We start from the raw sequence: 26,443 nt of genomic DNA on the forward strand, positions 1-26,443 counted from the left end.
TGCATAATAAGTACTTTTATCTTTGCTACTTAAGTATATTTTGATGATAATACTTTGTAACAGAATATTCCTACGCTCTGTTACTTTCACTTTTAGCTAAGTAAAACATATCCTTCTCCCACCACTGCCTGACAAGGACTTTGTTCTGTATCGATAACTTGTAGCAGGATCGATGTTGTAACAAGTGGGCTGTGAAGCTGTAAAATCTTAGCTTGGCGGTGCCCCTGAAGGCGTCATTCCCCGGGATGTTCAGTACCCTCCCTGTCCCTGTGCTGCTGCCCGCTGCCCGGGCTGCTGCTCGGCTGCTGGGCGCGGGATGACGCCACCTCTCGCTCCGCCACCTCTCGCTCCGCCCCGCCAGCGAGAACTCGCTCTTTGCGTTCATTTCATTCCTCTTCTCATTCCGAGCATTCTTCGCATCTCTGTCAGTGCGCGATTCACCTACACCTTCCTGGCTGGCCCAGAAACACTAGAATAACTTGACATAGTATTAAAAAAATACCCCGTAACATCCCATTTAATCAAAAAGAAGGGACAATTATATGAGATATCAATAACGAGGTAAGTTTCAATGGTAGTTGCAGGTATCCAAACTGGTTGTAGACTTCTGTGCGTGGGGTTTTTAGTTGACGTCTTTGTAAATATGGGACAATTTATTTAAAAATGTCGGCTTATTTAGGTGTTTACTATTTATCCCATGGCGTGGAGGCTGTCTTATTCCATCGCTGAGAAACATGGCCAATTCTGGTCGATGTTTGCAACAGGGTGCTGCTCACTTTGAACACTGTTGTAGCCCATGGCTTTGACATAGCAGCGAAAATCTTTGACATTTTTCACATTTTTGTAAAGAAGCCCGATCATACGCCCCTTCTAAAAGCCTCAGAGGCCGTTTTTCCTGTGTCAGATCCCCTGAAAGTCCCAGCGGGATTCGGGATGAACTAAAAAAACATACCGCACGAATAACGCTTTTTTTTTGACAAGATGACGGTTGAAAACGTTGCTGTTTTCCTCTCCGTAGTTACTTGGAGATTTCACCGGAGGATTTTCGGACCACCTCGAAGAGGAAAACCACGGCGGAGAGAGACTTGTTGCTTCAACACGTTTTGACGGTGGTTATTAAAACCGTCATCGAAGTTTTGTGTAAGTAACGTTGCATGTTTCAATGTTTGTTTGTTACTTCTTTTAGCAGTGTGTGTGCTCCATGTTGGAGCTGCAACCAAGTGAACCGGAGGGAAAGGGCAGCTTAAAGCCCTTTTTGTTGTTCGGTGGATTAAAGCTTCTTTCGGGTTATTCTTTGTATAATTTCTGTTCAAAAACTACCGTTTAGAAATGGTGGTTAGTTGCTTCTTTTGCGTTATTTTGGTGGTTTATATTATTTTAACTGGCCTGTTTTAAGGTATAATCTTTGGTTATAGTCCAGGAGGAACATTTGCATTCGTTTAAATTGAAGAATATATGGCCTTTCCTTCATTGTTTTCATTTTCCTTCCTCTACTTTGGGAAATGCCTGCTCAGCTAAAACCGATCTCCCCTCCAACTGTATGCCAGCTGTGTGTGTGTGTGTGTGTGTGTGTGTGTGTGTGTGTGTGTGTGTGTGTGTGTGTGTGTGTGTGTGTGTGTGTGTGTGTGTGTGTGTGTGTGTGTGTGTGTGTGTGTGTGTGAGAGAGACACACAAGTTGTACTCCTTACAATGATTTCATCCTTTTAACTTTTTTTGTGGACTGAGGAAATTACACAGGATATTATGTAAAGGAAGACATGAGAATAAGGCCTATTTGTTTCATTAGCAACAGCAAAGTTAGCTTTCAAATTGGGACTACACCCTGTTGCACTAAACACTGAAGGATCTCCTCTATGAGCCAACGGGCTAGACTCCTGACACTTTGCTTAATATTTGCTGCTGTAAATGGTCAGATTTGGTTTGCTTTAAACAAACAGCCACGTCTGGCCATCTAGCCACAGTTTCCACAGCTCAGATATGCTGCTGTGATTCAATCAGGGTGTCTTTGCACTGTATTAATTTAAATGAGAATTTTAAAATCTCCTAATTTATTCTCCTGTGAGCTCTCCAGTTGTGCTTTTTAACTATCCCAGTCAGCTATCTATTTAGTCAGACTGTGGAAGTAACTTCTTTTGTAATATCATTATTTTTGTCAGCAGAATTGACACAACTGAGTAATGGGGTTTTAAAATACCTTCACAAGCTTGAACATAAACCCCCACTACTACTACTAGTACTACTTCTACTACTACTGCTTCTACTACTACTACTACTACTTCTACTACTACTACTACTACAACAAACGTTTTTTGTCGAAGCACCTACAGCCTCCCACCCATTTTTGTTGTTGTTATGGCAAGTGTACAAGTTTCTCCCTTTAAAAAAAAGAACACATGCTTTTTACAGTAACCTACTGTTGAACATTTAAGGTAACGCATGAGACAAAAAGATATGTAGGAGACATTCTATTAAAATGTAGTTAACATGAAAGGGCCTTTGTGATTGCCAGAAAACAGCCTGAATGCAGTAAGACGTAAGCCCATACACATGTAGTACTGTAAGTGTAAATCTGCTTGCTTGAAGAAGAAAAAAAGAAGCTAGAAATAGATTCTTTGGTTTCTGCTTATGCAGTCATTGGACTTGTTGGAAGGAATCTGCAAAGCATTTACGCAAGAATAGGATATTGTCTTTGTTTCGACGGAATAAGTATTTTCCTTGAAATGAGTTTCTACAACCCCTGCTATATAGGAAACAAAGGCGATGTGTAACTTTAACACATTGCTTGTTCAGGTTTTCTGTCTTGTTTAGATCTAAGGACGGAGCTACGGAGTGTGTAGTCTATCTGTTGTGAAGTGTGCCGAATAATGTGCTTTTGTGAAACACAGAGTGGACTGAGTTTCCTCTTGGAGCAGAGTGAGACATTTCTTTTCTTCAGTTGTCCATAATGTTGAAGGTTGTCCTCTTTCAAAATAATACATTTTGCCAAACATTTGTCAAATGCCTACGCGCATATTTTAGCTTTTGATAGTCTTGTGAGCCTGGCATTAGCTGCTACATGCATTTGTCTCCTTACCAGAATTATTCAAAGCTCTTACCCTGTTTGTGCAATGATTTATCATGAAGTGCATTCTTAACATACATTATTGACAGAATATGCCAATTTCACTTTTGACAATTAGAGATATACTGAACTGACAATACAACATTGATACTCTCAGTGACGCTCAAATCACAAAATGACACCAAAGAAAGAATTCAAACTGTCTATTCAGCTCCTAAAATGATCGCCTTTATCTTACATTTTAGATTGACCACAAATTGTTCCTGACTGTTTTAATTATAGCACATTAGGAGATACAGTGTGTTTGTGTGTGAGAGAGATTTAGACCTGACTGCTGCAGAGAGGCACCTAGCCGTACTCTGTGCAACAGGTGCTTTAGAGCAGAGATGTATTAATAATCTCAGCATGGCATCTCATATAAAATGAGCATTTCAATTCAACAATTGATAGTTTAAGATGAATTATATTTGAGTCTTACCGCAGTTCTGATGCACTAAGGGTTACGGCTACATTTAAATATATATTTTATAATAAAGCCCTAAAATGTTGAGCAATTTTTTTTTAACTAGAAAGCAATTTCAACTTTCACCAGTTATTTTGGTTTGTTAGTGTTAGGATACACCTTTATTATTTTGTTGTGATTTTTGGTTTGTGAATTGAACCTGTCTGTAGTGGTTTTTAACATGATCTTTTCAAGTCTCAAATTATATTGTAAATGTCAACTGTTAGTTCTCAGGTTTCACAGTTTTTCAAAACTACTCCCTAAGTAGTGTATGAACAGGATATTGCTGTTATAAATCAAAGTTTCACCTCACAGAAAATGCAAATACACGTTACACGGCACATTTTCTATTTGGAGTGTAATTCCTCTTGGGAATGTGAACACATTATGAGTCCCACGCTTTAATTGAAATGATAATAATACACAATATATTTGATGTTATGAAAATTCTAGGCTACATAAAGGATGTGTGATCTGTAATTGAATCTGAACACAGTGTCATTTTTAATTGATTGTGCAATTAGACATGATGTGTGGCTGGAGTAGAATCAATCGCATCAAAACATCAGTGTTCTCCACGCTCAAAGCACGCTTTAAAGAAACTCTCCTGCAGGCTTCCAGACTGTGTGTGCCCTTAGGTAAACCCTGGTCTAGAAAGGGAATTTTAGAGTATGCACTGCTGCTCAGCAGTTTGAGCAGGACCCTCTGAGGCCAGCGGAGAGTGCCACCAAAAAGGAAAAGCTGGCTCAAAGCCACTGACGTCATCTAAGTAAATCTGCTCCAGTACTGTTGCCATAAAATGACTGCCAGCTACCGAATGCACTTTGGCCCTGTCAAACACCTTAGTGAGAGCAACATGGTTTTTTTTTTTCTCCTCATGCATACTTATAGAAGACTGGTTGTGTTTAAGTCTGCCTCTATTATGCTGAAGTTGTAGCAGACTTTACCTATTCATTCAAAAGGAACAACTCATGTTTCTAATTTGACATAAAGCACCAAATGATTGAACTGCCCCAACCTTTGAAGGCTTACCACTTTAATATTACAGCCTTATAATTTGTACCATATGGCAAAGCATACCGTCTCAACCACTCATAATTGATGTGTAGTTCCGTCCACTAAGAAGTTATTAAGTATCAGAGATATTTACTTTCCTACCCATTCTTATTTGGAACAAAAAGACAAATACATGAGCTGCTTCATGATCACACAAGGAGGAAAATCTATATGAACTCCATGAATCATTAGATGAGTCAGTTTCTGAAACCACTATAAACATTTTAAGTTCTTAACCACAATGAAAGCAGGAAATCTCGGCTTCAACAACTTCCTCTCCCAGTGCTTGCCATAGTAGCGGTAGTGGTGTTCAGCTCTCCGCAAGTAAAAGGAAACCCATGGAACAAAGGCACACAGTCACTTCATTTACTGAAAGTGTGTGTAATTTGTGGCTTGTATTCAAATGTGGGTTATTCAGTCTCTCTGGCACCGTATTCCCAGTCGTTGCTTGTACTAAATTTCCACAAGACATTTCATCAATGGTCGCTGTATTGTTATCATGGCTGACACAGATCAGGCAGGCTCTCTCTGCCCTGAAGGTGCCCTGGATTCAGTGGAGGCACAGATAGACTGAGGGGAAGCTCCTCATTAATATGCAGGCTGTGCCCAGTAAATTAGTTTGGAATCAGAGCCGGGACACAGCAATGGAGAGCTGTGTTGCCCAAACTTTTTTTTTCTCTGTTTCGCCTATTTAATAGAGGGTAAGGGGAATTTTTTTAACAGCTTATTTGCTCAAATGAACATCACTTTTTTTTTTTAACAAGCAAGTCGCCGATTTTCTATATCTATAAAGAGAAGTAAAAACAAAGGTGCGTCAGTCCGTCTCATAGTTCTTGTCTGTGTACATTTTTCTTACTAAAGGCTTAAAGCTTCAGCTCACAAATATACTGTAAATTGGATTTGTTCTACAGAATGTACTTTTTAAACACTGTTATTAGTATCTTCATGTTTTCTCAACTAGTCTTGGTATCTTCATATTTTTTCGACCAGTTTTGATTTTTGATAGATATTATTAAAGAAAACGTTAACCTGTTGTTCAGTATTGGCTGAACTGAAGACCACACGTAGTGTCTTAGAATAGCCCCTCACTTCATAACCACCTGCTTTGTGTATCAGCCTTGGACATTCATTTGTTTCAGTGCACGTCATGCCTTACTATGACTTATGCTTTTTTGGGATAATGTCAACAAATACCAAGTATTATAAAATGGTACATGGCTAAAAGGGTAAAAGGCAAACAGCCCATAATTACATTGAATTTTCACAACAACTTTGTGACTTTTAAGGTAAAGTATGTGTTTTGTCCAGTCCAGAACTATATTTAATTTGGTATAGCATTAATTATACCTCAAAATATTTGTGTGTGAATAAACCCTTGAACACTCACAGTCCTCCCCGAAATAGTCACATTATACATAGGCCTAATTGGTTGTTTGTAAATTGATGAATGAATGATACTGTCAATCTCAGCTGTCTGCGCAGCGCTTCTTAAGAGGCTGATGAGTCCAGAGTTGCCAATCGAAAAAACAAAGGATTGGAAAAGATTGACGCGGGAAACAGGAAAGAATGATATATATTAGAGGGTTAAATGATGGCCGGTGAAAAGTAAAGAAGAAAAGGGGAAAGAGATGAAAATCGGCATGAATTGGCAGAGCAAAAATGCAAATGGTGGCCTTCATGCTCATCACTGTGATTTGTTTTTTCATGCCCCTCCGCACGCGTCCTGAATGAGGCAGCGGCCAGCCCTCGGCCAGCTCTCGGCCTGCTCTGCTCTCATAACTGTCAGGAGATCCTTTATCTGACGGACCTTTATTTACAGCTTTAATTTCCTGAGCTTTATGTGTTCCGCTCGCACTCCACACAGCAGTGACACGGGCGTGTGCCGCCTGGAATGCACTGCACATTTTTGATTGGCAAATGTCTTCTGAGCTTTTATTACATTTCATGTTTGAATGGTGAATTGCATTTTGTTATATTTTGGTACGACTGGTAGGACAGCGTTGTATATTCAGAGGGTGTAATTGTTTGTATCTTAGATTTGTTTTCCTTGTGTTGTTCAGAGGACCTTTAGCCGACATATCTGATGGTGTCCCGGTCATGTTGTTGCTACCTGATTCTCAGTCTGAGGCAGGTAGAGAGGGCTGCTTTGACAGAACCTGTAAATCAATCCTATTCTCTGGCAAACAAAGATTGATCCCACAGTGGCCTGATGGTTGCCGGGCGGTGGGATCCGGGCCTCACATTTGAGTGGGATGATATGAGACAGATTCACGGCATCTCAGCCTGCAGGTTCAAAGAGGCATGAAATAAACACAATGCCATTGCCAATAACAGAGGCGGCATAAGTAAGCTTTCTAGCCCCTCCAGTGGACCTGCGGAAATTGATATTGAAAACCTTGTTTATTCATTCATCTGTGCTCCAAACCTGTAGATTTATTCATGAAAATAAAGAAAAATCCAATACATAATCAATAGTTTTGTCCAGACATTCATACGTAGTTTAGTGACCTTCTGTAGAATGTTACGATATGTTTTCACCAAGACTGCTGTTACTTAAAAATTGCCTGCCATTCATCCCATTTTATTTTCCTTAATTAATAAGCAGTAGGTTAAGTGTGTGCCCAAAAATTTTTTTCGGACTAATAACCAAGATTAATATTCACCTGTTTAGTTGATTTCGATTTATTTTAAGTAGAGGCTGCATGCCTGAACTTAGCCTGGTTTGGTAAGGTTTCAAAATAAATTGAATTCAAAAGGTATTTTCATTGACTTTTAAATACATTTATTTTGCCCTGTAACCGCATCTGTCAAGGTCCTCAAAGACCTGCTGTCAAAGACTTCATTCCAAAAACCGCAAGCCCTCCCCGAGGTAATTAAGTAGTTTTAATGAAGGAAACTAAATGGAATTTCAGTTATTGTAAATGTTCATAGTCGGTCACGTGTTGCTGAAAATTGAATATCTTCAACATTGTTGTTATAATTATGCAAAGGCCAGGATATGCTTAACAACAAGCTGAAAATGTTGAGTTTGGAAATCACATGGTAATTACTGTTTTACACACAGTGGGCTTAACTACTGTGGGCCATTATGGGGTGCACAAAAGTCATTCACAGAATCATTATTGCACCCTCTGAGATAACGGCACAAAAGAACTCCACATGGAAAATTACATTTGAGACCTCTCATCTGCTATTTCATTACCTTGCTCTGTCTGATGCTTGAAATGGGTTCTCTTAATTTAAGGAGCTGGATTCCAGCTTGGTGAGTGGTTTATGTAATCTCCCAGTAAGTGTAATTTCCCATAATGCCAGGTCACAGCTACTACTCTGCTTAGCTACCACATACACGTATTGCATCGCAGGCCATCTCCACCACATCTCACAAATAAGACCATTTCTATGGTGAACACCCTGCAAAGACAGAAGTATGCAATTATCTGTAAGCCACTAGTGTTTCTATGGGTGACATTCATACCTTCTTTTGATGGAAATAATTAGTCCGGGGATTTTCAGGCACTAAGAGACCGTCTTCATTGACGACACAGCCATGTTATCCACATGTTGCACTCAGCACAAGCATCCGATCCATGTCACACAGATCTATTGAGGATGGGGATAACCTTTGTCCCGTATTATTTCAGTGTAGGTATGATGAAAAGTTACTTGATTTGTAATTGGAAAATGTTATCATTGTTCATATCAATTATTTTAATTTGTACATTCTCCAAAAATCTGTTATTGCAGCTGCCATGCTAAACATGAATTCAGTTGTTTTCACAATTTTTTTTCTTTAAATACAAGCTTGCTGATGTATTTTTTCTCTATACATGTATACATTCCTTTAAATTAGTGTAGGAGGATAAGAGCATAGCCAGCCGAACAGTAGATTAAAGGCCGTGTGGGAAACACAACTGGCTGGTTTTTGGACCACATCTAATGTTTTGGAACCTCTTGTAGATAAAAATTGTGTTACCAATTTGTTTTATTGAAATTAACAATTTATTTTGAAGCTTAAATCCCCTGGGGTTTAAGGGATTGCAGTGATACCATATCAGGTGTACTTGAACAAAGGCATCCACCACACGAGAGATTAATAATATAAATTGGAAAATGACATGACAACGTTTCCTTGAATAGAGTAAATAGAGGGGAAAGTTGAATGTCAGTGTATCCAGTGTTTGTTGTCTTGTTGACTTGTTTCATTTGACCTCAATTAAAGGTGGGGTAGGTACGTTTGAGAAACCGGCTCGAGATACACTTTTTGTTATATTCCATGGAATGCTCTTAACATCCCGATAGCAATGAATATCTATTCAAAAAAATCCATTAAAAAATGTCATCTGTGGAAGCCGTGGTACTGTAAAAAGCACGACCAATCATTTTAGCCGGCCCGGCTAAAATAACTGGATGGCCTACCTGCCTGTCAGCCTTCCATCTGTGCACAAACTTATCTCGAGCCCTCATTGCACATGTGCGCGTGTGTTGGAGGAGGGGCTCTGTAAGGAAGTGGCAGATTATTATTATTATTATTGTTAATGTGTTGCAGAGTGATTTGAGACTTGCTGAGTGATACAGTGATTTAAAGATTTTGAACCTTTTCATCCCCTCTCAAGATGCTTGCTTAAACAGATTTTTTTGGTTCTGGCAAAATGATTATATTGAGGCATCGCATAGCTTTAATAGATATATTCTTTATTGACAGGAAAGTATATGGTCGATTTTAATTGTTTGTCAACATATAAAAGCAGCCTTACAACATTTGTTTGTTCTTGGGTTGTTTTGGTAATAGTGTCTGAACAAGTTTTGTGCCAAAGAATATTTAAGTAGACTAGACATTAAAAAAACTAATGGAAACATACTGGCAGAAACTCTTGGCATTTGAAAAAGTACTTTAGCTTGTACAAATACCAATGTGATTCAATGTTTGGTCTCAATGGGGAGAGACAAACAAAGAGAAACAAATATTTTTCTCAGAACCCCATCGTGCTGTGAATGTAGTCTGGAAGTGATTACGGTTACAGTTCATCATTTGATTGTGATGAGAGGAGCATATCCCAGCCTTTTAGTGGTTGAAATAGGAATTTTTTCCCCCTCCCTCATCAGTTTGTGAGTTGGTTCTGATGTGTCAGCAGTCGGCACACAAAAACAGAATTCAGTAAAAGCTCTCTCCGCTCTCTCTGAGTTTTTTTTCTTTTCCCCAACAGCTTGCTCCCATCCCCCTTACCCCCTCATGAACTGACATGCTGGAAGAAACATATGCTACTATTCCCACTTCCTGACAGCTTGTGCTGCTTGAATAGGATCTTTCTCAGGGAGGAAGCAGTTGTCTGGAAAGAGGGGAGCGATAAAGTGAAGAGAACACATCAGTGAGGTTTCAGTAAAGGAACTAAAACATAAAAGCACTTTAGGTCGTGAATTAAAGCAGTTGACACAAGATTGTAAGCACATTCTGTTTCTATGTTTGTCTTGAACTAGTTTGCAGTCGCCATGCTACTGAATATAAGACTGCCTTTTGATTAGCATGTAAGCTAAAATGAGAACGCAGCACGTCACACAGTGTCACTGGTTCTGTTCAGCCACTACTCTCATGCACTCAGAGATGTTTAAAAGTGTTCACATTCTAATATACAATCGCGTAGTCATTGTTTTTATTTGATAATTCAGGTGAAGCATGAAAAACTGCAGGACCAGTCACAGTATAGACAGCTGCATTGGACAATTACAAAAACACAGCTTGAATGAGTTTAGTATGTGCCTGTTTACTCATTGATGTCTTATCCACTTGTTGCGCCGCCTCCTACCTCTGGGATCTGGCCAGACATCTTGCCTCTTAGATGATGTGCCTTCATTGGTTTCTTTCATGTTTTTGTATTGAGTTGCTGTGTCTTGGATCAAACCTTTCAAACATGCAGTGATTGTGCATGATTTATTTACCCATATTTAAGACAATTCTCTCTTACATTCTCAGAGAAAACATTTAAAATGGTATAATTTTATAGTATGATCAAAGCACTTATTCCTTCATAACGTCACATTTATAGTTATGCATATGGCTACAAGACTATGTCATGAATATGTTGTTATTGTATAAACTCAACCTTTACACGATAAATGAGCTATGTTCTCACTCAACACGGAGCATTTGAATCCATTCTGATGTTTCTTTCTTATGTAATTGAACCGCAGCAATAAACTCAGTCCTGGGTCTGCTAAGGCCAACATGTGCAGAATGCTCTCCATTCATGAAGGCCACACAGTTGTACTGACCGCAACACTGCTGAATCTCATTTTACCACACACATGCCTCTCTAGTGCCCAGCATTCATGAATCTGTAGTGAGTAATTCCACATAAAATATGGGATAGTCTGCTGTTTTATGTTCCTGGACACTGGTTACTGTTACAGTACTGCAGATGCTGTCACTCAGGAGCATGCTGGTCTTGTCAGTAGCTGCTGGTGAGAGGAGACTCTCTCCAGCTGTCTGAGCAGCTTGGTAAGATGCACAATGGGGGGCGGGATCTTGGATTGATCCACAGTCTGAACTGCAGTTTTTTGTTTTTTTTGGGATGCCTGCAGCCCCCAGCCTTTAAAAAAAGATAAAGAATCCTATAGCCTCTGTGTGTCATGAGTCTCTGACTTCAATATGTCGTGTGGTATGACTGTAGCTGGATAGTGACGTTAGCCAAAATGCTGTTTTTCCTGGTTTTACTACTTTATTCTTGCTAAACATCATTTTCTAACAATCACAGACACAGTTGGGGGAATGTTGAACGCTGGCCTCTAATTTCCCCATCGAGATCCTATATAATTAATTAATTCTTATTTATAAGAATAGGGTAATAGTTTGGATGGGGCACTCCATTACTTTAGTGAGTTCTTCAGGCATGGGATGCACTTCTCATAGTCTGGTTTGTAAGATCTAAACAAGTTTTCAAATGTAACTATTTTACTGAGTGCTGTCATTCAAAAATAACCAAAGCCACCAGTCCATGAATGAAAAGGTTCAATGGTTCAAACCATAACATTCATTGTAAACAATGTCAACTACCTTCTTGGCAATGTTCAAGATTGTTTGGCTGCTTCTGCTCCACATTGTGCTCTCAACTAACAGTGTGTACTGCGTCACTCTTTTTCTCATTTGGAAGCAGATGTCAACTGTTGTGTTGTAGAGACTGACCACTTTGTTGTGTTTGTTTATTTCGGAATTTCAGGTCTCTCCCTAGTTTGCTCCAGGCTTTAGCTTGGAGAGCCCAACCGCCACCATTGATCCCAGCAGCTGGAGCGGCAGCGAGAGCCCTGCCGAGGACATGGAGAGGATGAGCGACTCTGCAGACAAGCCCATGGACAATGAGGCCGAGGGGGTGTGGAGCCCTGATATCGAACAGAGCTTCCATGAGGCCCTGGCTATCTATCCTCCTTGTGGACGAAGGAAGATCATCCTGTCTGATGAGGGAAAGATGTATGGTGAGTACAGAATCATTTCAGAGTGTTACTAGTATAGATGCATGTTTTTCAACTAGGTAAATACTGTTGGAGCTAATAGGAATAGTTTGACACTTTCGGGGATGAGTAAGATGAGAAGATCGATTTCACTCATGTCGTGACCAGCAGCTAATTATCTTAGCTAAGCATAAAGACTGGAAGCACGGGAAAACAACTAGAACTAGAGAATGCAATTCCTGAATAAATTGCTAATGGGAATGCTTTATGCTGAAAAGCTGACGCTGAACTGCTATGCTGAAATGTAATGTGTAAGAAGAAAGTGAAGAATTTAGATTGAAATGATACATGAACACTGGGGGCTTTAATGTCTGATAAGAGAAGAAAAGAAAGTAAAAAGGCTTGGAAAAGCAGCAGAATATTTGAACTGCAAATTTTTTAACTAACTTGATGGCGAATGATCTGTCTCCATGCCAACGGCATTTGATGACATCCCATAATACGCTTAGATGCGTTGATGGCTGCATCGTTACCAAACCTGTGAAGTTTTGGGCCGTTTGGAGCATTTTCACTGAAGTTATGAGAAAACTGTGTTTCATGGCGAGCATTGTGTTGCCATGGCAACAGCATTTGAAGAAATCTTTAAACCGTCCCGTAGATGTCTTAACGGCTGGACTGTTAGCACACATGTAAAGTTTGAGCACTTTTTGAACATTTTAATAGGAGTTATAGCGACAACCTTTTTTTATGGCGAGGGATGCCTTTCCATGGAAACGGCATATGATGAAACCCCATAATTGATGTACAGCTGTTGAGGGCTGGACCGTTAACCATTATCTGAAGTGTGGTGCTGTTTGACCCTTTTGATAGGCGTTACGACAACATCGTGTTTTATGGCGAGGGATGCGTTTCCATGGAAACGGCATATGGTGAGATGTCAGATTTGACGTAGAGCTGTTGAGGCCTGGAGAGGTGATATACAGGTGAGGATTGTGGGACGACCGGGCTGTGTCCATTGGAGCTACAGCGACATCGTGTTTTACGGCGAGGGATGCGTTTCCATGGCAATAGCCTATGGTGATATCTCAGATTTGGCGTAAAGCTGTTGAGGCATGGACCGGTGATATACAAGCGAAGTTTGGGGGACCATCCGACCGTGTCCATTGGAGTTACAGCGACATCGTGTTTTATGGCGAGGGATGCGTTTCCATGGAAACGGCATATGATGACACCCCATAATTGACGTAGAGCTGTTGATGGCAGGACCATTAACCATTATCTGAAATCTGCTGCTCTGAGCATGTCAGTTGGAGTTATGACATCATCGTGTTCCACGACACAGGTGTTTATATTTGAGCTAACGACGTGTCCAGAGATCAAAGGTTTCCATGGTGAAATGAGAGATAAACCTCTTACATGTGAACGTTTTGTTGAAGAACCGTAACAGATATCGGTGAAATTTCAAAGCGTGAAGCATGTCAAGGAACTTGAGCATCTGAAGTGTACTTTTTGTGTACTTTCGGGTTAATAATGTGGCCTTTTTGGCAGATTAACTAAAGGGGCTGCTGTGCTGGGGAAAGATGAAGCTGAATTTACAATGGGGTTTAATGGAGACATGTTAAACGTTTTTGTCACTTCATGCCCTCAAGAGGCATTTTTTAAGATTATTTTGCTTAATTCTTTTTTATTTTTCAAGCTACGAGATGTTTTTCTACGTTTTTCATGAACAATTATGTCTCAGGAATGTAGGGTTTGGGAATTATGGCAGGTTTAAAAGAAAATATGAAGGGAAAATGTAATCTGTCTTCCACTCTAGCTGTGACATCACACACTCTAAAATCTGAAGAAGGCCTCTTTACCAAGGTCTGAGCAATGTTTAATATCTCTAAAAGTAAGAATCAAATTTAAAAGTTGTGTTACAAGAATAATGTCAGAAAGATGTGTAACATTTTAAAGTTGGAATGAGGTTTCTGAGTGAAAGTATGAAGGAGCAGTTAGCAGTTGAAGAAGGAGCAGTTAGCAGTTGAAGTTGCATGAAGATTGTTGAAGTCTGAAGAGTTTCTCCATTATGTTAAAAATGTGATGAATTATGGGATGTGTATCTCTGGAATTATGAAAGTTATGAATGATAAAAATAATAGCCATCGATTCACGACCGAGCTGAACGTTTTTATGTTTGAACGGAGTTTCTGCGATGTTCAATGTGGGAGAAGAAGAGGCTCAAAATAACCCCTGCAGAATAATAAAGAATTTTGTGCGTAGCATAAATAAAAACGTGCGTAGCATAAATAAAAACGAGTTGTGGTTTTACAGGTGGTTCTGTCTGGCACCTTTTTTTGCTAGGCTTTCATGTCATACTGAATTGAACAAAAAGATACAAGTGGTATTGAATTCATCTTCTCAATGAAATTGCGCCAAAAGAAGCGAATAGACATATTTATTTATTATAGTCCTTTTAAAAGAACAATCAATATATGCCTGGGCCAAGTAATGTGATATCGTAAGACTGTCAAATGTATCTGTGATGTGCTCTGTGATGGTGACCATAGAGCCACGAGTCTGATTTAAAGGAGTGCAAGTTTATAAGTAAAGCAGCACAAACTATTAGTCAGTAGCAGATGGTACTGCGGCTGCCACCAGCTGTGCCCCCTCTCCTCCCTCCGCTTCCCCCATTCCTGGCTGGGTGATGTCATGGAAAGAGGGAATATTTTCTCTCTGCGGTGTTGGACTGTCTCACAGCCAGTCAGTCAGTGTCAAGTGAAAGAAGAAAGCCCCTCAGAGCATTTGCTTGCAGCTGTCATGTGACCCGCTCCGGCCAAACGAAATGTAAATCCTATGAGTTTCAGTGAAACCCCTCAGCTGCCACTACAAAGATGTGGGCTCAGACAACAGGACCCTCCCCACCGTCTCTTCCTCCAATTCCCTCGTCCCCACATAGCGAGCTGCCAGAGAAGCTGTCCCTCTGCTGTGGATTAAAGCATAACTGTTTTTCTTTTCAGTAGTTTTAAATGAGCAGTGCTAGATAAGGCCTAGATGCTACTCAGCCAATGTTGTCAATATAATGCATGTTACATCTCTTGGTAGACTATGACATTTAAACATAAAATTGTTTTCTAGATTTATATTATTTTTGAAAAGTTATAAAGCAAGGTGAAATAGGACTTGGCAAAAATATCAATATTATATCAATATTGTGATACAAAACTAGATATAAATATTGTCTTTTGATAGTTTTCTGTTTTTTTCCTTTACCCACTTAGTCATTATTATCTGAAATCTCCTGTTTGTAAAAGCACAAATAGTGCATACCATATCAACAATATCATACCATACAATAGGGCTGCACGATTTTGGGAAAAAATCAAATTGCGATTTTTCGGATAAATATTGCGATTCAATTTGCGATACTTGTTTTTAAGCGACCCACGGAAGTTTATTGTAAAATGCAGCCATATCTCCGGCTAGGAAGGTTGCATCAACATGCTCCCGTCTCTAGCACCCCCGCACCCCGAGCTACAGGTGAAATGACTAAACTTACATGAAACTTCCGTTGGGTTGCTTTAAAGTCAAGCTTCAGTTTAAGATTCACCCTGTAATAGATGTAAAACATGTGATGGAGCATTACTAACCTGACTCAGATGGTTTGTTTCACCAAGCAATCTAGGAAAGCTCCATTGGAAGCCATTTGGAAAAGGGCAGGCACTTTCAAAAATACTTGGCAGGTGATTGGATTCATCTGATCACCTTCTACTATGGGCCACTTCTGATGGCTGGTACATGTGGAGCACAGCATTTCTGATTGGTGTGGATGACAGACAAACAAGAAAAAAAATGTTAAAAAAAATCGCAGCTTTGCGATTTGATAATCGCAAAGCTTTTAAAATCGCGATTTCGATTTAAAATCGATTAATCGTTCAGCCCTTCCATACAATGTTGTAAGCAGTATCGAATTTGAGACATTTGGTCAAAAATGTCATGATATTTTATATTCTCTGTATAACCTAGAGTAGAAACTCAGTAAGACTCATACATGTTGATATACGTTTACTGCATCAAATACCAACAAAACCTTGAATGTTGGTTGCACAGTAAGTGCTTCTTTTTAAAATCATACAATAAAAACAGATAGATGACCAAATAAAATGTATAGTACATTTAATGGATTTAATGATGACTGAGGGAGAAGATAACCCACTGAAATATATCTCATGAAGATGGCATATAGACATTAAAGATATAGTAAAAAAACTGATCGTTCAGGTTTATTTTCCTCAGGACAAAGAGTGTTGCTTCGCTTTAAATTCAACCACCCCGTAACAAACCCAAATAATTGTCTTGTTTTTGTGTTGAATCTACCTTTAAAACCTGCAGAAGGGACGCCTGTAGTGATGGAAAGAGTTTGGTCCTTCCAGATGTTTCTCTGTATCTGGTTACATATCGTCTCAACAGTAGCAGAGTCATTGGGCTTTCTTTCCCCTGGGCGAACTCATTACTGAGTCACAACTGTTTGACACAAGACTTCCATGATTGTCTTACATCTTCAAGTGTGCAAACTGAATAAACACAGTCGGGGTTGATTACAATACTGCTGACTGCCGGGGTTCAGCTGCTGTCTGTTGTTAGACAGAAGGGAAATGTTTTCATGTTTTTGTTTTTATATTAAAAATGCAGAACTATGGTTGCAGTCCTCTTTCTTAACATGTCAGAGTTTGTTGTGACCTTGTTAAAGAAGACCGATCGACATCACTCTTATAAATGGGTGCTAGTTCTGGCAAAGGGTCACGTTGTTCAGCCCCGCAACTGTTGCTGCCTCCCAGTGCCAATCCCATAATGACATGAAGCGAGACAATCCCCCAGAGCTAGGAAGGCGTCTAAGGTGTCCTGGGTGTTTTTCTTCAAAAATAAAAAGGAGCCCATTATATTTTGAATAGACTTTTTTGTTAGATATACAATATAAAATTAGACCAGGAAAATACCAATGCATTTTAGATGGTTTTGTGGTTTTCCGGACATTATTTCTGATGCTTCATTCGCTCTAAAGTAAGCTATATCCCATCAATCATTGACAATAAGGCCTTAGCTGTGGGAGTGGCCAGCTGTATGGATTACCTTTGTGTTCAAATGAACTCACGGTGTTGTGAATCGTTAGAGGAATGCTTGGAATGTGACTTTTGTGATTACTCTTTCCCTCTTATTCCTAAGACACTGTTACAGATTTAGTAAGAAGAAAATCGTACATATCTACCGTTGTTGCCTAACATCTATTTCTTTTTTCTAGTCCTCTTTATGGCAAAAATAAACAAACAATCAAAATAGTTTCTTCAATCAAAATGATTTAGTTACTCTTATCAAAGCAGATTGACAATGCCCTCATTGTAGCATTTATTGATTAAATGCGTGAGAATACTGGAGCAGTAAAAATCAATATTCAGTATTTAATTGTATTTTTATTGTGTACGGTATTTGTGACATAGCAGAATAACGGTTAGCATTTCTGCTCAGTGTCATAGATTAAAGTATATTGATTCACCTGAGCCTCCATGTCTGAGAGGGGAGTCAATTCAAATCTTGCACCTGTCCTGTTCACTATGGGGTGCGGGAAGTATAAGATATATCGTTAGGAATAAAGTATGTAAGGCAACTGTTTGGAAAACTCAAAAATAATGAATACAAATCAAATGATGGCTGCATGCCCTGTATAAAAACAAAGATGCTTTGTTTGCTGAGTGAATGCGTGTTCTTTGTGGTAAACCTCCGATTTCTATTTGTGCAGTGCTCCTTGCACTTCTTTGGAACGCCATCATGGAAGATAAGTAACTCTTGGTGCTACAAGCTGCTACATGGGATTGATTTGTCTAAAACCAGCGATCTGTCTTTTAAGAGTGGAAGGGTTCAGCTAATCACGGTGAGGCTGATATGGGGTTGTAATCTAGGTCCATGGGGTTTAAAACAGCCACAGGCCGACACCACACGTAAACCTCTCATGGCATCTGAGATGAAAGTTGGCTACAAGGAGACCGGTATTTTGTCTTTGAGAGACCCTGGGGATGGCATAGTGTTCCATACACAGAGCTCATCACAAGAGAAGCTGCCCTGAGTGCCCTTAAGCCCTTTGTTATCCTGGGGTAGAGTGCAGTTAATTAGCAACAGTCTCTATAGCAACTGTGTTGTGGTACAAACAATTTCTAATTTCTGCTTCTTAGCTTATTGTGGTTCTTACCTGAAGTGTTTCGTATGTGCTGAGACCAGTGTTGGCTGTTGCTGTGCCCGTTCTCTGAGGCTAATTGTGGCTGCAATGGAAGACACCAAATCTGCATAGACTATATCAGTCGGCACTTGCCATGGCCCCAGAGTTTACAAAGGAGAATATTTTAAAAAGTAAAGGGAAATAGAGCACACTGGCCCCTAGCCAAAGGCCTACGATTCTCCACTTGCATAATTCACCTGCTGTGCTAGGCTGCATTCATTTATCCCAGAAATAGAGTTGATAAATGAAACAACACGCTTCACTCAAATTGTATGTTTATTCATTGAGTTATGTATTTGCACTTGCCCCGCAAGATAAATGACATTGGTGAATTTTTCTCAGTTACTGTTGAAAAAAAAGGTAAGAACTGATTTTTTTTTACGGACAAATAAATATGTAAATACATCCTCCACTTGTAGGTTATACCACACCCAATTGTTTTTCTGCTTTTTGCTGCTATGAGGCGAGTCCACCACATGTATATGCATGTGTTGTCCTTTCAAGTTTATGGTGAAAACATATTCAATTTTAATGGGAATTTTAAGGTGACTTGTAAGCTTGTCATTATAAATGGTCTATATTTGGTAATTATTAACAGAAATGGCAACTTTGCCATTAAATGCATATTTCTCTCGAATAAAAGGAATGCCTGCACCACGGAGAGATATCCTCACTGTTGTATTCATCTTGTAGATGGACCATTCAACACTGGTTCTGTCTACATGTGGGCTTTTGATGCAAAGATTTTCTTATTACTACTCTGTTGTTTGCTCTGCCATCTCGTCAGTGATCCAGCCCAGACCCCTCCTGTGGGAACTAAGTGGCACTTGGTTTGCAGAGATGCCAAGGATGAGTTAGATATAATGAGCAGACCTGGCTTGCCCCCGATGGCCCAGCACTGTGCTCCTGTGGGACTCGTCTCTCCGGGCCGAGCATGCTCTGAGACAGAGCGAGCAGACCCGATTCCTCCCTGCTGGGCGGATAATGAGGAATTCTGGGATCAGCTCAGGCTCTCCGAGTCACCTACATTCACGCAGAATGGAGTGTGAGGAACTTCATTGCAGGAGAGGCATCACACACCTCCAGAATAATCCCTCATTTGTTCCCCTGCCATTGTCTGTGTAAGACTACCGTGTTTTCACACACATGGTAGTGAAAAAAGTCCAATTATGCTATGTCTTCCTCAAAGGAGTAACTGTCACAAGAGTAAATAGTATTGATGCAGGTAGAATGAGGAAGGGTGTAAGTCATTTTGAATGAGTATTTTAGGGTTGCCTTGAGACAAAATGGTTATGTATTCATTGTGGGTTGCTATGGAGATGTTTTTTTTTTTAACCTGACACGGTGACATGGAATCGAACATGCGTCTCTGGTTGATGCGAATGGGTCAACAAGCACAGATCGACCTGGTTTTGTGAGTCTTCTCCCAAACATAGTGTCTGACACTCTCCTCTGTGTCTCTATTACAGAAAGTAATTTGGGTTGATGTGATTTATGTAAATAAGTTGTTAATGAGAAGAGACAGAGACAAAGAGAAAGAGGAATATGTGAGAGATAAACAGAACCTCAATTTAGTTTGAACTGATTTTATGTAATTCTGCAGCAACATGTAATCTACAGGCTCAAACTCCCAGAGAATAACCAGAGATATGGTCTCATATAAATAGTTAACATCATTTGAAAGCTTACATTAGAGAGCTTTGTACACGTTATATGAAAGGTGTATCAGTGTGTCTTCCTGTGTCTTTAGTGGTGTGAAGCACTCTTTAATTTGGACTGATGCATTATTTAGGGTTCTGAGGCGCATAAACTGCTGATCTGTGTGATTCAAATATGTAATATTTTTCTGTGATCTTTTCAGTTAAAAAGATATTTAGCTCACAGTCCTGCTGCACCTGTTGTTTTGCACTGCAGATGATTTCCACACATGGTTCCAAAATGCCCAGTGGACGCTAGTCAGAATGTTTGGTCAACAACAGACAAAAACATCAAGGCAATTAATCATTTCAGATCTAATTTATGTAATCTTCCGATTTTTGATTCCCTACTATCTTTAGCTTGCGACCCATGTGTGTTTCTGTAGCTCTGAAAACGTTCAATTAATGAGACTAAGCCCCCAAAATGGATCTGCATTTAGAAGCTCCCCTGTTGCTGAGCAGCAGAATTGATTTTGAAGTGCATATTATTTGATTTTGGTCTGTCCAGGAGAGCAGATTTCAGCTCTAACTCATGTCCATGTTTTGGTGACCAAGCATAACATGCTGTGGCTCGTGTGCTCACATCCTGCCCACAGACTCATGTTGTCGGGGTTCATGCCTCACAGAGCTGCTTACCATGAACAACAGTGGTGAGGGAGGGGCTCAATGTGTGAGCAGTGCTGCTGACACTGACGAGAATTATGACAGTTTTACTTGGAAAGGATTTAATGGTGCAAAAGGCATTAATTTCTCAGGCTAAAATTCGGTATTTAGCTTACACAATGGATACGCTATACATTGACTTATATGGAAAAATTGCCCTGAAACATTATTAAAATGGCAAGTGTTCAGGCTTAGAGTTCATAAAGCACCTCAGATCATCCTAAAAATTTCGCCCTAACTAACATTTTTTTATTATGGTTCAATATTGTCAAAATGTTTCTTTTATTGGATGTATGCATTTCCAAAGCGGCCTTGTTGGAAAAAAGCCAGACAAAATGTTCAGTGACTGTGTGTTGGTGAGTTTCTGACCGTCTCCAGAGGAGTTTATTCTGAATGGTTGGAGGCCATGGCTCTCTGCCTGCTCGCCTGATTCAGGAGCACAGGGGTGTGTCCCTGCTCTGAGGTCTGTGTGAGGCCCTCTGAGGCAGGCTTCTGGTTTCAGGTTGCACGTTCTCAATTGGCTGCTTTTGTTTGACTAAAACACAGTGAGACTCACTCCGGGCTTCTTAAAGATGCAGTGTCGCTTTCATACTCTCTTCAAGAAATCATCAGTTTGGTGCTGATTACATCATATTCCATTGATGAAACCATTTTATTCTGATGAGATCATCTCATACTGATGGGACTATTTTGTGTAATCAACATATGAATGGAATCTGAATGCCAGTGTGATTCTCATCCAGAGCACAGGGACTACACTCCACCGCTAACAGACATCTCTTTCTCTGTTGTTTGTAGAGTAGAGAAAGGTCTCTCAACACTGTACATCATCCCTGGAAACAAAGGAGGACTGTTACCATGGACATAAAATGATCATACTCAATGCTTTGCTATGGACTGACCCCAATATAATATATGAGCAATCATATTATTATCCTTGTAATGTAATATTAATTTCATGTTTATTTTGTCGTGACTATCAGGGGCCTTGCCTTTTCCCAACCTTGGTTTAAATCACACCTTTCAGTCTGTATACCTTTTTTTGGGCCCCGATTCACAAAAAAAAAAAAATACTGAACACCCCATCTTGACCACAGAGTTTTTATTTTCCCATGTTGGTCAAAGCCAAAATGTCCTCCGCTGTGCTCAGATGCTGAATTGATCCTGAGAGATTGAAAATATTGATTTGCCTCTGTGTCTTACGTTGTTGTGGAGAGGGGGGGCAGTGCACCTTCCTCACTGTTAGTGCCATGTTCACACATCGGGACTCGCCACACAGCCAGTTCCTCTGAGACTCATAATTACAGCCGTCCTTTCAGATTAGTCCAGCAGTCTGTCCAACTGTGGCTTCGCTCTCTGATCGTTTATTTCATCCCTTTCCCTCTCCTGAGAGGCGCACCTCAACACAATGGCCAGGCCAGCCTCTACAATAATGTATGTGATGATAAACACTGTGGCTCCTAATTGATAGAGTGATTCAGACAAGGGCTGCATGTGCAAATTGGTCCCCTGTGACTACCGTACAGAGTTGGGACTAGTGTTTCAGCTCTGGCCTCGTTTGAGAGGAGCTGGGAGAGAGGAAATAGAAAATGCTGGACCTGCTGAGTGATAAAGAGGCTCTCTTTGCCTCTTCAGCCCGTCTGAAAACAGGCACAGTTCAGCAGAGGTTGGCTGCTGTAATCCTCTCTGTGTCTCCAGGAAGGCTCAGGTCAGTGACCCGCTGCTTTGTGATGTCTTGTAAGATTTTGAGAGAACACCTCACCTTTGATCCCCCACTGTTCAACCAACACATTAGCTCAACTGCTCCTGACCCAGCCCCTGCAATAAAGCCTTTTATCCAGCTCAATAAGGTCATTTGAAGTTAAGTATTGATTTCCTTTGGTGTCCAGAGAAAAAATGGATTTTTAAAGAGCTGTTAATTACAGTTGCACACTGCATTATGTAGAGAACTTACATGTACTGTGGCTGTTTGTTCGAACCCAGAGTGATACTTATTAACTTTATGGCCAAGATAGTCAAATGTCTTTACAAAAAAAGCATGAAACAAATGTAAATATTTACATCATGGTTTTCATATTGTTTGTTTTACTGGCTTTTTAAATGACGTCATCTTGTTACGCCCTCTTCTTCTGTAGTGGTTTAATAGCCCCCAACTGGAGAAGGTGTGTCATCAACTGTTATTTCAATTTGCCGACTGGGACAAGTGAAGAACAACATTAACATTGAGCCCCTAACAGTGATGGATGGTCATTTGATGGGACGCATTAAGATGCTGTTTTCCGGAAAATCTTTTAAAAATGTTGTGACTAATTTTGGATTGACAAGTGAAAGAAAACTACTTGGTGAATATTGGCTTTGTAGTACCATTTTACATTTGAATACTGATACAAACTGATGCTGAAAACGCTCTCTTTACACAATTTCCTCCCGGGATGAACAATATTTTGATTCTGATTCTGATTGACTATCTCTCTTCACCAGAAAGACATTTTATTATACCAAAACACTTTGGCATTCTCTGCAAATAAAAACACATTTGACAACAAATAAAGACCATGGCAGTACAACTGTGGTCATAAGATATGTTTTAAAGTCACAGTGTATGGAACATGTATTTTCAAAGATACAAATACAAATAGATAAAGGCAAGACACTGAGTTGTGTTTTGTGTAAATATGTCTTCAGTTCAGAAATTCTCAGGCTTGAAATAAACGTTTTAATTGTAGACTTTCTTGTTTTTATGTCCCTTCAGTTATTGTCTAAATGAGGACTGAGTAGAGTTGTTTCCTGTGGGTTTGGGAAGGAACACCCATGTACATGTGAGGCCAGAGCCAACACAGCCTGTGAGAATTTTATGAGACATTATGCTATGTGTGAATTAGGGAATTTTAGAAAGATAATAATGACCATAACACTCAGCATAGCCTTTGGCCTCTAAGCCAGGGCTAACATAATGCTAAACTGATAGCATGGTGTTTTCCCTCCAATAAAGGGCACTGTCAATTTCCTGTCTTGCCACAAGTCACAGGTTCTCCTCCACTTGGCAAGGGGTGGCTTCCCATTGATGTTGTTGTAAAGAAAAGGCTTCCTGCCCCTGCCTGCTATTCCCAAAACCTGGGACGAATGCCTTCATATTGTTGGTTTAGTCTATTGTGATGCTAATGTCTGCCTGAGACCCTTGAGTCATCTATCACGGATGACAGGAAAGCTCGGGCCATTGTGTTGGTCCACCACACACACACACGCACGACGCGCGCGCAAATATATATATTTATATATAAACTTCCTGTTTGAGATCTGATTTGAATCTGCCCATATTTGGAATGATTTTCTTTCAATATATATTATCTGTTGTTTCTGCAGTATATTAAGTATAAGTAATAATAGGAATACTATCATATGATTATTTTCTTGAAAAAAGACCTAGACAATTTCATTTGTAAAACCCACGGTGACACCATCAACTGTATCGTAAATAATATTGATTAGAAAGTGAAGAAACTGCATGAAGGGTTAATGATAGATCTGTCGTTACAGTGCAGAGTCACATGGTGTCTCTCTGCTCTGTGAGGCACACACACACACACACACACACACACACACACACACACACACACACACACACACACACACACACACACACACACACACACACACACACACACACACACACACACACACACACACACACACACACACACACACACACACACACACACACACACACACACACACACACACACAGGCAGTCTGCCGGCTGATTCTCGGCCAGGCCCAGCGCCGTCTCATGGCAGAGTGCTGGGCCAGATGTGGCTGTGCCTGCATTAGAAAAGAGTGCAGTTACAGGAAATGGATGCTTTAAAAAGAGGAAAAGAAAAACCAAACTGGACCAGAGAGGTAAAGTATTGTTCTTGCCTCTCAAAGGACAAAACCAAGCCAGTTGAATTGTTTAATATGCCATTACTTAAATTAGCCTGAGTGTTTATGTTGGACAGGTGCATACAGGCTTAGCTAGTCAATTCAATGACAAGCCTTTGTGTTTCTTTCAGTGCTGCTTTACTTTTATCATGGAAATTTAGAAAGATGGTAAAACAAGCTGTGTAAAATGCATCTGTGGTATGTATTTTGCCTAGTAATTCTCTTTATTCTGTATTGATTTTACAAATAAATTGTAATGCATGGAGGAAATGGTTGGATATGTGCTTAAACACTCGTTGAAGAAATGTAAGGGTAAAATGCATTTTACAAATAACTACATCAAAAGAGATGTAGCTAACAATAACACCCTCATTTTGTTGTGTTTCAGAAGGCTTTTCTTATTGTAGACAAACTCAATTAATATCCAAATTGTGGTGTAATTACCTTGGTTCTGCCAGGTTATTATAGTGCCCCACAATTGTGAATAATAACTGACATTATTCTGAATGGGATTGCTGTGTATAAATTGAAGTCAATTACAAATGGTAAATATTGGTCGTATGTGGCAACCTGTTTATTGGCTTACACAGCAGCAGTCACTATAAGGAAGAGAGAAGTCAGCTGTTTTTTCCAGTGTGATTAACCTCTGAGACTACGGCAAACTAATGTTTAAACATATTGAAGGTAGAAGAGCATATTTAGGTTAATTCATTAAAAGTTCATTTAGAGGGACGGAGTAGGATGGTGCATCTCTGAGGTTGGTCTTCAATTGATGTCGACCAAACACTCCATTGTTATTCGCGACAGAGAGAGCCTGTCCAAGGTTCCTTGTAGGAAGGGTGCTGAGGGCCAAATTGGATTTCTGACTGAAAGGAATCCGCTACTTGGGGAAGGTCTGGAGGAAGTTGAACCAACACCTCTTTGTGGGGCTGCTGCTGGAGTGCATTCAACATGTCTCTGATCCTCCAGAGTCATTAAGATTCAGAAGGGAGTTCAGTCCGGCCAGGTGGAGGGCTGCTCCAGCTGCTGAACAGCACAAAACTGCTCCGGGGTCACTCCTTAAATATGTAATCCTTTCCCTGTTTTGAGTGACAGGAACACCCCATAAAGAGTTAACTTCCAAAGGCCTCTCCATGCCTTACTAAAACAGCAGGAGTCAATATAACATTGTGAAAAAGCTTACAGGGCCGACTGTAAGATAACTCTGGTTGGTCTTCCGCTCTTCTATATTGAACCTATTTAAATCATACTGATGACATAATGCATTTCAGCCGTATTAATGTTTCAATAGATTGGCAGAACATTTTAACTTTTTAATTATTTACAGCATGTAAAACATACAAATGTTGACACTCCCAAGTCGGTTTAGCAAATGTAATACAGTGCAATGGTGTTGCAAATATGAGACATGTTGTTGTTGAAATGGATCAAATATAAAGTGCATAAGTACTTTATCAGTTCATGTTTCCTTATCTGAAGGGGTTTGTTTGATTACTATTTACAAAAGCAGATTTAAATTTAAAGATATCATTGTAAATACAGACAAAAAACACTATCCTAACTTTGTGGAAGACATCATCTTTATACATGTATGGCAAGATTTTGCACTTTTATGAATTGCATGTGGAAAAAGAGATGTGTCTAAGGCATTTTTAGTCCTGAATGTGAACAGTCACATTTGTTCAGCAATTGTTGTTTTGCAGTGCAAGCACAGGCAAGAAAACAAGATATGCAGGCCAGCCAGGACCCACTGAGGTTTTTTCCTCCAGCCTGGTGAAAATAATGAATTATTCAACAGTAAGCAAGCTTTCAGCTGGCCATTTGTATGCTTTGATCTAGGAATCAGGAGTTTGCATGAA

At 39.9% G+C, this 26,443-nt stretch overlaps 1 protein-coding gene across 7 annotated transcripts in view; it reads left to right on the forward strand.

The window, feature by feature from the left end:
* The first annotated feature begins 299 nt into the window (after nt 1-299).
* Nucleotides 300-26,443, forward strand: part of tead1b (TEA domain family member 1b) — a 41,889-nt gene continuing 15,745 nt past the window's right edge. For 3 of the 7 annotated variants that reach the window (XM_079666120.1, XM_079666119.1, XM_079666121.1), the window contains exons 1-3: nt 303-561; nt 1,019-1,140; nt 11,831-12,083. In XM_079666120.1, the coding sequence (XP_079522246.1) occupies nt 11,927-12,083 (157 nt within the window). In that variant the 5' untranslated portion in view covers nt 303-561; nt 1,019-1,140; nt 11,831-11,926. Of the gene's footprint in view, nt 562-1,018; nt 1,141-11,830; nt 12,084-26,443 lie in introns of all 7 variants that reach the window. The other 4 variants (XM_079666116.1, XM_079666117.1, XM_079666115.1 and 1 more) reach the window with 3 other exon arrangements.

This window comes from Notothenia rossii (assembly GCF_949606895.1).
Source record: "Notothenia rossii genome assembly, chromosome: 2".
Classification (NCBI taxonomy): Eukaryota; Metazoa; Chordata; class Actinopteri; order Perciformes; family Nototheniidae; genus Notothenia; species Notothenia rossii.